The sequence below is a fragment of the Scophthalmus maximus genome, chromosome 14 (assembly GCF_022379125.1).
Source record: "Scophthalmus maximus strain ysfricsl-2021 chromosome 14, ASM2237912v1, whole genome shotgun sequence".
Lineage (NCBI taxonomy): Eukaryota > Metazoa > Chordata > Actinopteri > Pleuronectiformes > Scophthalmidae > Scophthalmus > Scophthalmus maximus.
In genome coordinates, this window is record NC_061528.1 from 5,441,221 (window position 1) to 5,453,206 (window position 11,986).

The 11,986-nt window shown below is 44.8% G+C and overlaps 1 protein-coding gene across 3 annotated transcripts; it reads left to right on the plus strand.

The window, feature by feature from the left end:
* The first annotated feature begins 1,187 nt into the window (after positions 1 to 1,187).
* Positions 1,188 to 10,267, plus strand: shox (short stature homeobox). 3 transcript variants are annotated; one of them, XM_035604701.2, is made up of 6 exons: positions 1,188 to 1,686; positions 3,527 to 3,735; positions 6,971 to 7,028; positions 7,201 to 7,310; positions 9,453 to 9,665; positions 10,037 to 10,267. In XM_035604701.2, the coding sequence occupies exons 1-6, from the start codon at positions 1,437 to 1,439 to the stop codon at positions 10,124 to 10,126; spliced, it is 930 nt and encodes a 309-aa protein (XP_035460594.1). In that variant the 5' UTR covers positions 1,188 to 1,436; the 3' UTR covers positions 10,127 to 10,267. The 3 variants fall into 3 exon arrangements, with proteins under 3 accessions (XP_035460594.1, XP_047193405.1, XP_035460596.1); XM_047337449.1 differs by having other exon boundaries at positions 7,222 to 7,310; XM_035604703.2 differs by having other exon boundaries at positions 7,222 to 7,310; positions 9,453 to 10,180.
* Positions 10,268 to 11,986: the final 1,719 nt, after the last annotated feature.

The following is an 11,986-nucleotide window of genomic DNA, read 5'->3' on the forward strand; positions in this document are numbered from 1 at the left end:
TTCACAGTGGCGGGCCGCTCTGGGCGGCGGACCCAGGGGATCACACACTCCTCTCCTCCTCTCTCGGCCTTTTGTGTGTTTGTGTGCGCCGGACTGATGAGCGACTTAGATAACGTGGAGCCATTATGGCCTCACTTATTCCCCATGAAGAACCCTGTAAATATAGAAGGGGAACATTTTTTTCTTCCTCTCTCCTATTGATCTGTAACCGTAAACCACAAAGGATCACAAAGTGAAATACTCAAAGGGGGAACCCGGATTTTACAACAGCCCAAAAATATTAATTACAACATTAATCCCATAATTAAATATTTGTTACTGTGGAGTGGTGGCTATATATATATACACTCTATACTCTTATGATTTCCAGTTTGCAGTTATATGTCTGGAAGAATAATACTCGTATAGGGAAACTGGAAAATAACTATCAAACGATAAAAAATGGATTTGTTTTCTGCAATAGAATCTGTGGAAAATCAAAAAGTTGGATTCTTTTGTTGTTTTGATTGTTCAAACTCCATTTGATTTTTTATTAACCTACGACTTCAAAATTCCGACTTTATGTGGTTGAATCTCCTTTAGTCTCTGTGCGTAAAAGCCCCATATTTACCCTATAAATCCGATCATATATATATATATATATATATATATATATATATATATATATATATATATATATATGTGTGGTTTATGGGAGTGAGCTATGGACAGATAAGCTTTCGAACATATTTGTCTACTCAACAAACACAAATAGAAAAGGAAAAAAAAAACAAGGGCCAATCCCACGAACATTTATATCTCTCCTATATGGCGTTAATTAAATTTTCGCCGAATTAATTAGACACAAGGACTCACACAGCTCCATATAACGCAGCTCGCAGAGGGGTGAGCCACCGTGGGCATTTTAATGACCCCGTAATTCAATTAACCGCCTCCATCAGCTCCATCATTGATTTGTGGGAGAAGGAGAATAGGAGAGAGAGAGAGAGAGAGAGAGAGAGAGAGAGGAAGGAAAAAAAGAAAAAAGCTGCTGAAAGTTGAATTCTGCAAAGTCGAGGCGGCCTGTAATTGCTCAAGACACAGATCGGAGGGAAGAGGGGGTGGGGTGGTGGTGGGGGGGGGGGGCTGAGGTGGCCCGTGTATAAATAGTGTGCTCTCAAATACACAGTCACAACAGCAGGAGTGATCTCACCTCCTCTCCACCCCTCCTATCTGCCGCCGCTGCCAGCCTCTTCCTTCCCAGCCCCCCCCCAACCCCCCCTCCCCAAAAAAAAACCCCGAGAAGAGCGTAAAAATCCTCGAGCGGCGGTGGTAGCTGGTGTCGGCGGCGGTCGGTGCGCGTCCAGAGTCGGTGACGGTACATTTTTACGCAGGGAGCCTTCACGGTGGATTTCCCCCCGAGCAGGACCGCTTTACGCGCGCGACAGGAGGCGACCATGGAAGAGCTCACGGCGTTCGTGTCGAAGTCGTTCGACCAGAAGCCGAAGGAGAGCAACACCAAAGAGGGTATCACGTACAGGGAAGTTTTGGAGAGCGGCTTGACGCGGGCGCGGGAGCTGGGCAGCCCCGAGACGAACCTGCAGGACATAACGGAGGGCGGCCACTGCCCGGTGCATCTGTTCAAGGACCACGTCGAGCTGGAGAAGGAGAAACTGAAGGACTTTAATGTTTCGAGGGCGACAGAGGGTAAGGGGGGGTTTTGATTTCGTTTATTTTTTTCATTATTATTTTAAAGAAAATGATCCGTGTGTCGGGGGAAATGTCCCAAGTTCAGTTCGTCTCGTGTCGACAGCGACGTTTTCTTTCTTTCTTTCTTTCTACAAATCCTTTCAAATCCGCGCGTAAAAGCAAAACCCCAGGAGTTTACTTGACATGGCTTCACTTGGAGCAGATGGACAAAATTCAGCCACTATTCTGTTATTACAACGATTATTTTTCACAGAGCAGGAGGCGGGCCCACAAGCTTTTAACTGTTTCAGGATTGTTTTCAAGACGAAAGTAAAAATCACTGCGCCATTATTTTCATAAATTAAGCAACAGAATTAAAATCTATTATTTCTCTGGTGTTTAAAAAATAGGATTTCGCCTTATTTTAATGTCAACTTCGCGTTTTGTGCCTGTGCAAAAACATTTGTAAGGATAATGGATTGCAGCCTCCAACATGTGGCAGGTTTATTTTTTACTTTATTTAATCTGTTACAGTATTATATTGATTCTAGAGAATATTTTATATTATACCTGGCATTATTTAAGAGTATAACTGCAATAATTCCCCCTGCAATGATTTTTGTCCATTACATCATGTAGCCTACATGAAAGTCACCACACACAAAAAAAAAACACATTTCAGCTGTTAACTTTTTATAAATTAAAAAATCTCCTATTAAATAAATGAAAATTGATATTCCTTTAAAAAAACTAATTTATTAAATGGTTCAAAGTGCAGTGGAACAGCAGGACAGGCCGATGTTGCAGTGAGGAGACTTTAAGACATTTTGTGATTTAAAAACAAACAAAACTTGTTTCTATATTTATCCCCTTTACAGCAGCAGCATTAAAAAAAATATTAGTCTGCACTATATCTGTATTTATTCTGCCTGATGCTTTTCATCAAATCCAGCCGATGGGGAGGAAGAAGCTTGGTCCTGATTGTGTGTGTGTGTGTGTCGGTGTGTGTAGGGGGGGGGGGGGGGGTTATTTGATAGATATTTATATAAAATCAAATGCTTTTCAGCAGCTGTGTGTGTGTGGGGAGAAGAAGAAAAAAACCACACCACACTTTCACGTCAACAAACTACAAACAAGCAAAAAACGCGACTGAACATTGTAGAAATTGCAGCGGTTGTCAAGTCTGTTACTAATAATAACAGCAGCGACAACACACCGATAACAGCTAATACAACCTCATTAAAATACAATCGCCCATATGTACAGTGACAACACATACCGACGAGGACAGTTTTCAAAAAATACAGGCATTTATGGTTATAATGACAAGGGGAGAAAAATGACTTTATACACACATTGTTTTTTTTTAATTTATAGCCTGAAATAACCCCGGTGTGTTTTAGGAGGGGAGGGGGGGGGGGTCAGGTAATAAAGACCTACATCTTTTGCCTTATAAGTCGCCGCTTTCATTAAGCTGACATGGCATCTGTTGACTGATTTACCTTTACAACTGCACTGACACATGCAGCACACTGACTTATGGAGGCTGGAAATTTGGAAATGCAGCCACAGGCCTCTCTCTTGAAGAGTTAGTGAGTGTGTGTATATGTGTGTCAGGCCAAATTGCCAGGCCTAAGGCCCCTGTTATGGGGCCCACTGCTGGCTATGCCCCCCCCCCCCCCCCCCCCCCCCCCGTTAATGCACATGTGGAACATACGTGTGTTTTGTGCGTAAAAGAAAGATGCCGAGGCTGTGAATGTCCAGCATTTGAACGCATCCTCTCTTCTTCCCTTGTTTCCCCCCCCCCCCCCCCTCTCTCTCTCTCCCTCCCAACCGCGGGCCCCTTCGTTTCCAACAGGGATCTACGAGTGCAAGGAGAAGAAGGAGGACGTGAAGTCGGAGGACGAGGACGCGCAGGGCAAACTGAAGCAGCGGCGGAGTCGCACCAACTTCACGCTGGAGCAGCTGAACGAGCTGGAGCGGCTCTTCGACGAGACGCACTACCCGGACGCCTTCATGCGCGAGGAGCTGAGTCAGCGGCTGGGACTGTCCGAGGCCCGCGTGCAGGTGAGGAGCCCTCCGCCATCTCGGCGGTTCCACGTGCAGGAGCTGTGCGTGTGTGTGTGTGTGTGTGTGTGTGTCTGTGTGTGTGTGTGTGTGTGTGTGTGTGCGTCTATAGTGTCCTGCTTTGTCCGACTCTGTGTTCCTGGTGCTTTGGAGGATATGTGATCCTTGTAAGGCTCGAGTGATGTTCTGTGGCATCACTGCAGTTGTGTTAAATGATCTCATTAGATCTAGATTCATGTTACAGCCCCGAAAAAAAACAAAACCCCGGCCATAATTCAAGAACAATCGAAACAAAATCAGAAATATTGCTGCACATAAGGGGAAAAAAATCGATTGCATGGTTTTCATCTTTAACTTATGTGCGTATAAAACATTCAACACTGTAAGATTTAACGTGGCTACTGGGGATGTTTATGCAGCGATTATAAGCAGTTCTTTTATTTATTATGATGATGATTATTTTTTACAGTGCAGTTTGCAGAGTTTGATCTCACGTTCACGCTGTTTTCGAGCTTGTAAAACGAATTACTGCGAGAGCCTCAGGTCGTGTTTACCACAAATACCGAACAGTGTAAAAACAAAAAACAAAAATGATTTTCCTATGATATGAAAATATCATTGCGTGTGGCAACATGCAATAATGACACAATAATAATAATAATTAAAAAAAAACAAGTTAAGAGCCAAATTATGCAGGCAGGGTTTGACCTCGCAGATAAATGATGTCAGCCTCATGTCGTCGACAAATCCTCCAAGTCCAGAAATATTTCTGTAATATTTCCTGTGGGGATTTGTCGGGGTGTCTGAGTTATTGTTATTGTCCTAATGTCCCTGTGGGGACCTATACAGTGCACTCTTACTCGTGACATTTGTGTAAAATTCTGCAAAAAATATAAGCATTCACTGCGGACGCTTTTGGGGTTTTTAAGGATGGAAATTAATTCATATTCTGAATATTTAATCATAATCGTACAGCACGTGTCTTCTCAGATGAAATTAAGATGACAAAAAACTCTTGTGTTTATAAAGTCAGTGATATCAGACAAGTGCAAATCACTTTCCATCAGTACAGGCCTGCAGCAGCCTGCATCATCCAAACAGCCCGGGAGGGGAAAAGAGAAAAAGCCCAACATCCCAACCAATGATTAAAATGAATGAAGAGCCTGAATGGCTGGGGGGGGGGGGGGGGTCGGGGGGGGGGGGGGGGGTGTATGTCAACTCGTATCCCTCCTCATTTTCTTTGTAATATCTGCCATAGGCGCTTTGATGTAGCGTCGCCATAAAAACAGATTAGGAATAACTCGATTCGGGCCCAAACTCTGCTGCTGTTCGTTCGCTCATCTAATCGGATGAGCGGGTGAAACCCATCACGCAGCTTTTTATGAGCCCCGTCGACTGCCATTTTGAGTCGAACACCAGAGTGGGACTCGCACGGGCTGTAACACCGCAGTTATCACTAATAAAGTGTGGATTAAAATGCATTATGGGCTAAAAGAGAAATGCTTGATTGAGACCAATAACACACACACACGCGCCCGCGTGCGCGCGTGTGTGTGTGTGTGTCCTGTGATCAAAACGACATTAAGATGTCTTTTTTTTTTTGTTTCCTCTTGAAAAACAAAGCCCCCCCCCCCCTGTTTTATTGGGACACTCTTCTTGTGGCACCGGGACTTTTTTTACACAAACACACACACACACACACACATACACACACACACACGCGCGGAGAGTGAGAGTGAATTGCTGTTTGCAAAGCCTGCATGCGCGCGCGCCTCCGAGCAGCTGTCAATGGATCTAATTGAAAGTTATGAGAGCTCGGTGAGGAGCAGGCAGTAATTCGGTTACGGGACTAATATCTCTGGGTTTCTGGCCGCGCCGCTAAATTAAATGTCATTATTCACTGTCTCTGGTAAAAAAAAAAAAAAAAAAAAAGAAGAAGAAGAAGAAAGAATCAAAAGAGGAAATGAGATTAGGGTATTTGTGAAGCGCATCATTGAGTGGCCCTTAATGAAGAAATAACTGTCCGAACCAGTGTAGTTCACTTTGCCTAACATACTGGCGCGTAATTGGAATTGATCTCGGGGCCCCTCGTCTGATATCAGCTCTGATTCATCCGGGGGGGGGGGGTCCGGACGACGAGTTGTGTCTCTGTTGCTAAATCACCTGGGATTTTTCATAAGCACCTTTATTTTTATTTTTTTCTACCACCACTTAACCGATGCACTGCTCCTGTGACCCGAACAGTCAAGACAAGTCACACTGTGCCTGGCCTCATTTATTAATAATAATCATAATAATAATCATGGGATTTAATTGGTAAAAAATGGCATTTATGCTGCCTAAATCTTACATAATGTAAGGACAATATGAATGTGAGGTCTCTATAGTGTATGGAATGAAATTTGTAAAATCCATCTTTCAAAAGACTGAATAATATATTTCGTATTTTTTTTTATTGACCTTGTTCGACACAATGTTGAACGACGCAACATAAAATGGCTTCAACACGGCACCTTGAGTCATCACCATCATCACCATCATCACCATCATAATCATCATCATCAGTCCGCGCCCTTTGTGGTCCAGTCAGTCGCTAATTTCGCATCTGTAAATGATAATCACCGCGGGGGTCGGTGGGGGGGGGGGGGGTAATGTTATTCACCGAGGCAAATTAGGTTGATGGTGATTAACAAGAGGCCGCACACACACACACAGACACAGTCATCAAACATGGAAGCTGCATGTGAACGAGGCATATTTTTCATATTTAAAAAAAAATATATATATTTATATCTTGACGAAGTGTCACTACATTACTCTTTATAATATCCTCACACCCTCTGCGAGCCTGTGGTCCCTCATCCCGGTGCTGAGTTGATATTTTGTTTTATTGCCCAACACCATTATGTATTATGAATTAAACTTTTGTTTCATCACCTATATGTCATTTTAATGTGTGATATTTTTTCCCAACCTGTATAAATCTTATTAATATCCCATACATGTTGTTTTTAAATCATATTTATTTTACTGGCACATTGCAAAATTAGATTGTGTTTGTTTTTTTCTTTATCGGTGACATATTCGTGTCCTGTCTAAAAAAACAACAACATAACATTATTAAACTAACATCTGATGTAAAATAAAAAGAAAGACACCAAGTGTATTTTATTATTAAGATCTGGATTTTGATTTTATTCGTTTTAACAGATTGTTTCCCTTTTTTCGATTTCAGGTTTGGTTCCAGAACAGAAGAGCGAAATGTCGAAAGCAAGAAAACCAGATGCACAAAGGTAAATGTCTCTTCTTCTTCTTTTGAATGATATTTATTGTTTTCCCCTTTTTTTCCTTTTGAGTTATTTTCCTTTTCTTTTCTTTTTTTTTTTCTGCATGTGGAAAAACAAAACAAAAACAAAAACCTGTGACCTCCTCTCACATAACACCAACTGTCTGGCTGTCTGACAGACATCTTTCCCTTCTCTCCAGGTGTCATTCTGGGCGGAGGCAGCCACCTGGACGCCTGCAGGGTGGCACCCTATGTCAACATGGGCGCCCTCCGGATGCCCTTCCAACAGGTAGGCCATGTTCTCCTATCATAGCAGGAGCTGACAAAGCTTTTGTCCCAAAAAAAATTAAAATAAAAAATTCATGAATTAAATGTAGAAAAGTAAAAAAAAAAAAAAATGCAGGTGAAATGGAGAAAAAAAAAAGGTGATTACTCAGCATCCTGTGATGCAGGAAGTGTCGGCCGAGGAATCTGTAATGGAGCTTCGTGTGTGTGTGTGTGTGTGTGTGTGTGTGTGTGTGTTTCTCAGAGTCGAAGAAGGCCTCCTATATTCGTACATCCACATGAATCTAGGCCATGTGTGGCCATTAGATGCAAGTGATGAGAGTGTGTGTGTGTGTGTGTGTGTGTGTGTGTGTGTGTGTGTGTGTCGGAGCAGCTCAGACCTCGGTGGCACCTTTTCACCTCCCGGCTGCGTGGAGAGGCTCGGGCTGCGCCGGCAGAGGCAGAAGAGGTGGACGGACATTTGATCCGCCGCTATCTCTGCCTCTGTGTCCCCGGCTGCTTTATTGTCTGCTTGACCCCGGTGGAAAGCAGCGGCCCTAATTAAGCCAACAGCGCGGCACATAAAAGAGGATGATGAAAGCGGGTTGGGGGGGGGGGGGCTGGAGGAACGGAGGAACGGAGTCGGCTCTTCTATGGATATTGGTGTTGAGCTGCGCCGGGCAGGGGTGGAGGAGGCTCGAGGCCTGCATACTGAGAGAGGCTCACTGTATCCGGCTGGAGCAAGCAGAGCTGGGCAGCAGGGACTGCACTGATGCAGCATGAAACAAGCCAATGGCTCTGTCTTTTGATTGGGGTAAAGGGAAGGGGGATGACTTGAGATTGCAAGGTGCGAGGGTTGAAATTGGCCTGAACGCTTCATGTCATGTGACTCCCTCCTCATCCTTCTTCTATGATGCGTCAGCAAGTCAAACCCTCTGACATAAGATAACTTACACTCACAAAGATTCAACAGCTCACTCTTACTCAAGAAACTAGACCAACCTCCGCCACCTGTATTTGTCAGGGCCGCATCGGTGTCTGTCACGTCCCCTCCCGAAATGAGACGAAATCAAGTTTCATCACGTTGATTTGTTTTCCTTGCTCCTGCAATCTCATCAGATGCATCATATCGTCCCGTCACGCGTCTGGAAAATTATCGTCCACAGCTGCGGTTTGTTACCTGATTGTTTTTTTCTTCTGTAAATGACATATGTGGGAGACGCGAGAGTCCGCGGGAGTTCTTTGTTTGCACACCACTGCAGCGCCGCCGGGCAACTGTACATTCTGCGGTTCGATTGAATTTTCCCCCCTTTCATTTAACCGACTCCGGCTCAACAGTCAATTTTCAGTTATTTTTTAAAGTGTGGGGGGAAAAAATATATATATATTTAGTCAAGTTAAAACTTTGACTTTCTATCATTCTATTTTGGTTGGAGAAGAAAGCACCAAATACTGGAGTTTTCCCACGTCGTCCTGTGGCGTTTGAAACACATGAGAAATGGCAACAGGCTCAGTTCTCTCCCTCTGAAGTGAGCCGATGCTTAATTTTCACCTACTTCTTATAAAATAATTGCCAAGAATGTGAAAACTGATATTCTATGCTCCTTATGGTTTTCTCCCCCCCCCCCCTTGACTCAGGAATATGTCTGGATAAATATTTATAACTCCAAATATGTGAATGTCTTTTTAGTGCAAAATTGTTTATTTATGCAATTGAATACATAATCAGCATAACAAGACTTGCATATTTCCAAGGGTATAACGGAGTCCTCGGTCTGAATTAAACAAATCTGTTCTGGGTCCTGGAAAGACTTTGATTCTGGATGATTAAATTGGATGCGGTGTCTGAGGGCAATGTATGATTCATTAACTTTTTAGAAAAGCTGACATGAAAAAAAAAAGGGGGGGGGGGGCTCAAGTGGAGAGTGAAGGCCTGAAGTATTTTCTTAGAAAACACAATGTAAGCAACAGCTTTGAGGGGGTAAAAATTTGAGGGGGTATTTAATAGTGTCAGAGTGTGAAACCTGAATCCCGGAGCCTCTTCACACACACTTACACACTTACACACTCTCTCTCACACACACACACACACACACACACACACACACACACACGCACGCAGCCTGAGGCGCCGATGACAACCGACTCTATTTTTTGCCACACGCAGGTCCAAGCCCAGCTCCAGTTGGACGGCGTCGCCCACTCCCACCCCCACCTGCACCCTCACCTGGCCGCTCACGCCCCCTACCTGATGTTCCCGCCCCCTCCCTTCGGACTACCAATCGCATCGCTCGCCGACTCGGCCTCCGCGGCGGCGGCAGTGGCGGCGGCAGCCAAAAGCAACAGCAAGAACTCGAGCATCGCCGACCTGCGACTCAAGGCAAGAAAACACACCGAGGCTCTGGGACTCTGACCCCACCGGGCCGCCCCTCCGCTCGCCTGATGGCCATAATCGCCTCTCACACAAGACTGGGCCTGTGAAAAGGGGGCCGTGACACTCACAGCTAAAACTAAACTAAACAAAAACACTGAGTGAGAATTGAAAAGAAAAAAAAGAGAGGAGCACATACACAGAGGGGGGAAGAGAGAGAGTGTGTGTGAGAGGGGGGAGAACAGTGGAGGAAGAAAATAAAAAAAAAGAAGGAGGGAGTGAGAAAATTGTCACAAAACCAGCTGCCAAAACAAACCACTTGTAGAGAGAAACGGTAATTAAATACCAATGAAATCACCTTTTACTTTTCGCCCCAACAGGCAGGACTTCTGCGGGGCCAGTGGCTCAGTCCACTCCAGGCACAGATCACATCCCAAGGACCGTACAAACACATGTGGATGTCTGTCTGAGGTGCCGGGCCGGGGCCCGTCAGACCAGAGGACGTTAGAGCAAAGCAAACTGGCAGGCGGCGGCAGCAGCGCGGGGCCAAAAGCAGAGCCTCGCTGACGCTGGCTGCCGCCATGTTGACAGTGCGAACTGGGGGGGGGGGGGGGGGGGGGGGGGGGGTATGGAGCATGTGGGGAGACAGACTCACACGCGGCACCTCGGCGAAACGCATTGGAACAACTCTCACCTTTACACCCCGCCCCCCCGCCCCCTCCCCCTCCTCCTCCTCCCAGCCCACCCCATTCTAGAAAAATGAAGAAAAAAAAACAGAGCAAAACTTTTTAAAAGCCACATTTGTCTCCAACCACTGTGTTTCCCTGCTGCTGCCAAGTGCATGAGCTCTGATGGAGGACCATTCTGCGACTGGCCTCCATCCACACCTGACACAATCGCCCCGACAACTGTTTTTAACACTGCCATTCAACACGCCCACAACTGCCCCCCTGCCCCTCCCCACATCGACAACGTGGAAGGTCTCCATTGGGGCTTGACACCCCTCTTCTCATGGACTTGTGCTATAGCAAAAAAGCGACAACTCCGTTTTTATTTTTCGGTCCTCCTTTTGCCGCGGAGGGGAGAGACGTCGACTCTTCGTGTCGGCGAGGTTTCGCTCTCTGCCTCACGGCGTGCTCCCTCCCTCTGTCTTCTCTGTCCTTCTTTCTGTTCTGTTGTGTTGTATCCCGGGTCAAAGAAGTGAAGATTGCCTTTGCACTTCAGGTCTTGTATGTGGGTGTTTACAAATGGCACTACAAGCAGATACTACTTTGCTGATTATAGGTGGGGGGGGGGGGGGGGGGTTCAATATCGTCATGTGATCGGCAAAAAGGACATTATCTTGGATAAGGGTTATAAAAAAGGCGATTTTTTTCCTTTTTCTTTTTTGTAATTCTGAAAATATGAAGAAAGCATCAGTCAAACTGAAATGCAATGGTGTGCAGTCTAAGTGCAATACTGTAAATAGCAAAAAAAAAAAGAAGAAAAGCAAAAAGAAGAAGAAGTAATAACAGCTAGCGGTTAGCTCTCAACGATAAAGAGACCCAATGATTCTCCGTGGCTTTCCGTGCACTGTTGGGGGGGCGTTCCATTTCTTTTGCCAAACACACCAGGTTTTTCTACGGCAGTGTGTATTTTGTTGCGTTTCAAGAAAAAAGTCGACTCGATTAAAAAAAAAAAAAAAAAAAACCAGGTGCCATATCCCGACCCGACCCAACCTCCTATGTATCCAAGCGGTTTTGTATACATCAGGTCCAGTTGTCACTTGCTGAGGAAGACATGAGCACATTCTTTTTCTAAGCTGCAGAAATTAGGGTGAATGAAAAGAAGAAACAAAAAGAAACCAAATCTCTCCGCTACTACTCTGCTAAACACAAGAGAAAAATCCCTTGGACTGTCGGGAGTTTGGAAAATGTTCATAGTAGAAATCAACAAATCAGCATTGTAATGGAAAACCAGTTGTTTACAATGTGATTGGCTCAATTCTGCATGTTGTCTGTGACATTTCATGGTCGATTTCCAAAATAACTCGGAAGAAATCCCTCCGGACAGAACCGCGACACGTGGCTCGTTTCGGAGTCCACCGATTATTTTTGACAAACCCCTTTTTCAACACTGCGACACACTCGTGGATCTCCTCGTCTGAGGTCGACGCACCTCTCACAGCCTCCAAACAACGCGTTCCTCCGTTACCAGACCTCCGTTTAGAATCGTTTATCTTTGTCTCCATTTTTAAATTAAACATATGGGTGTTTTATTTATTATATTTTGTTTTTAAAAGGTTTATGAAAGATTGAATAGTTGAACTACAAGTGTACATTTTTACATGG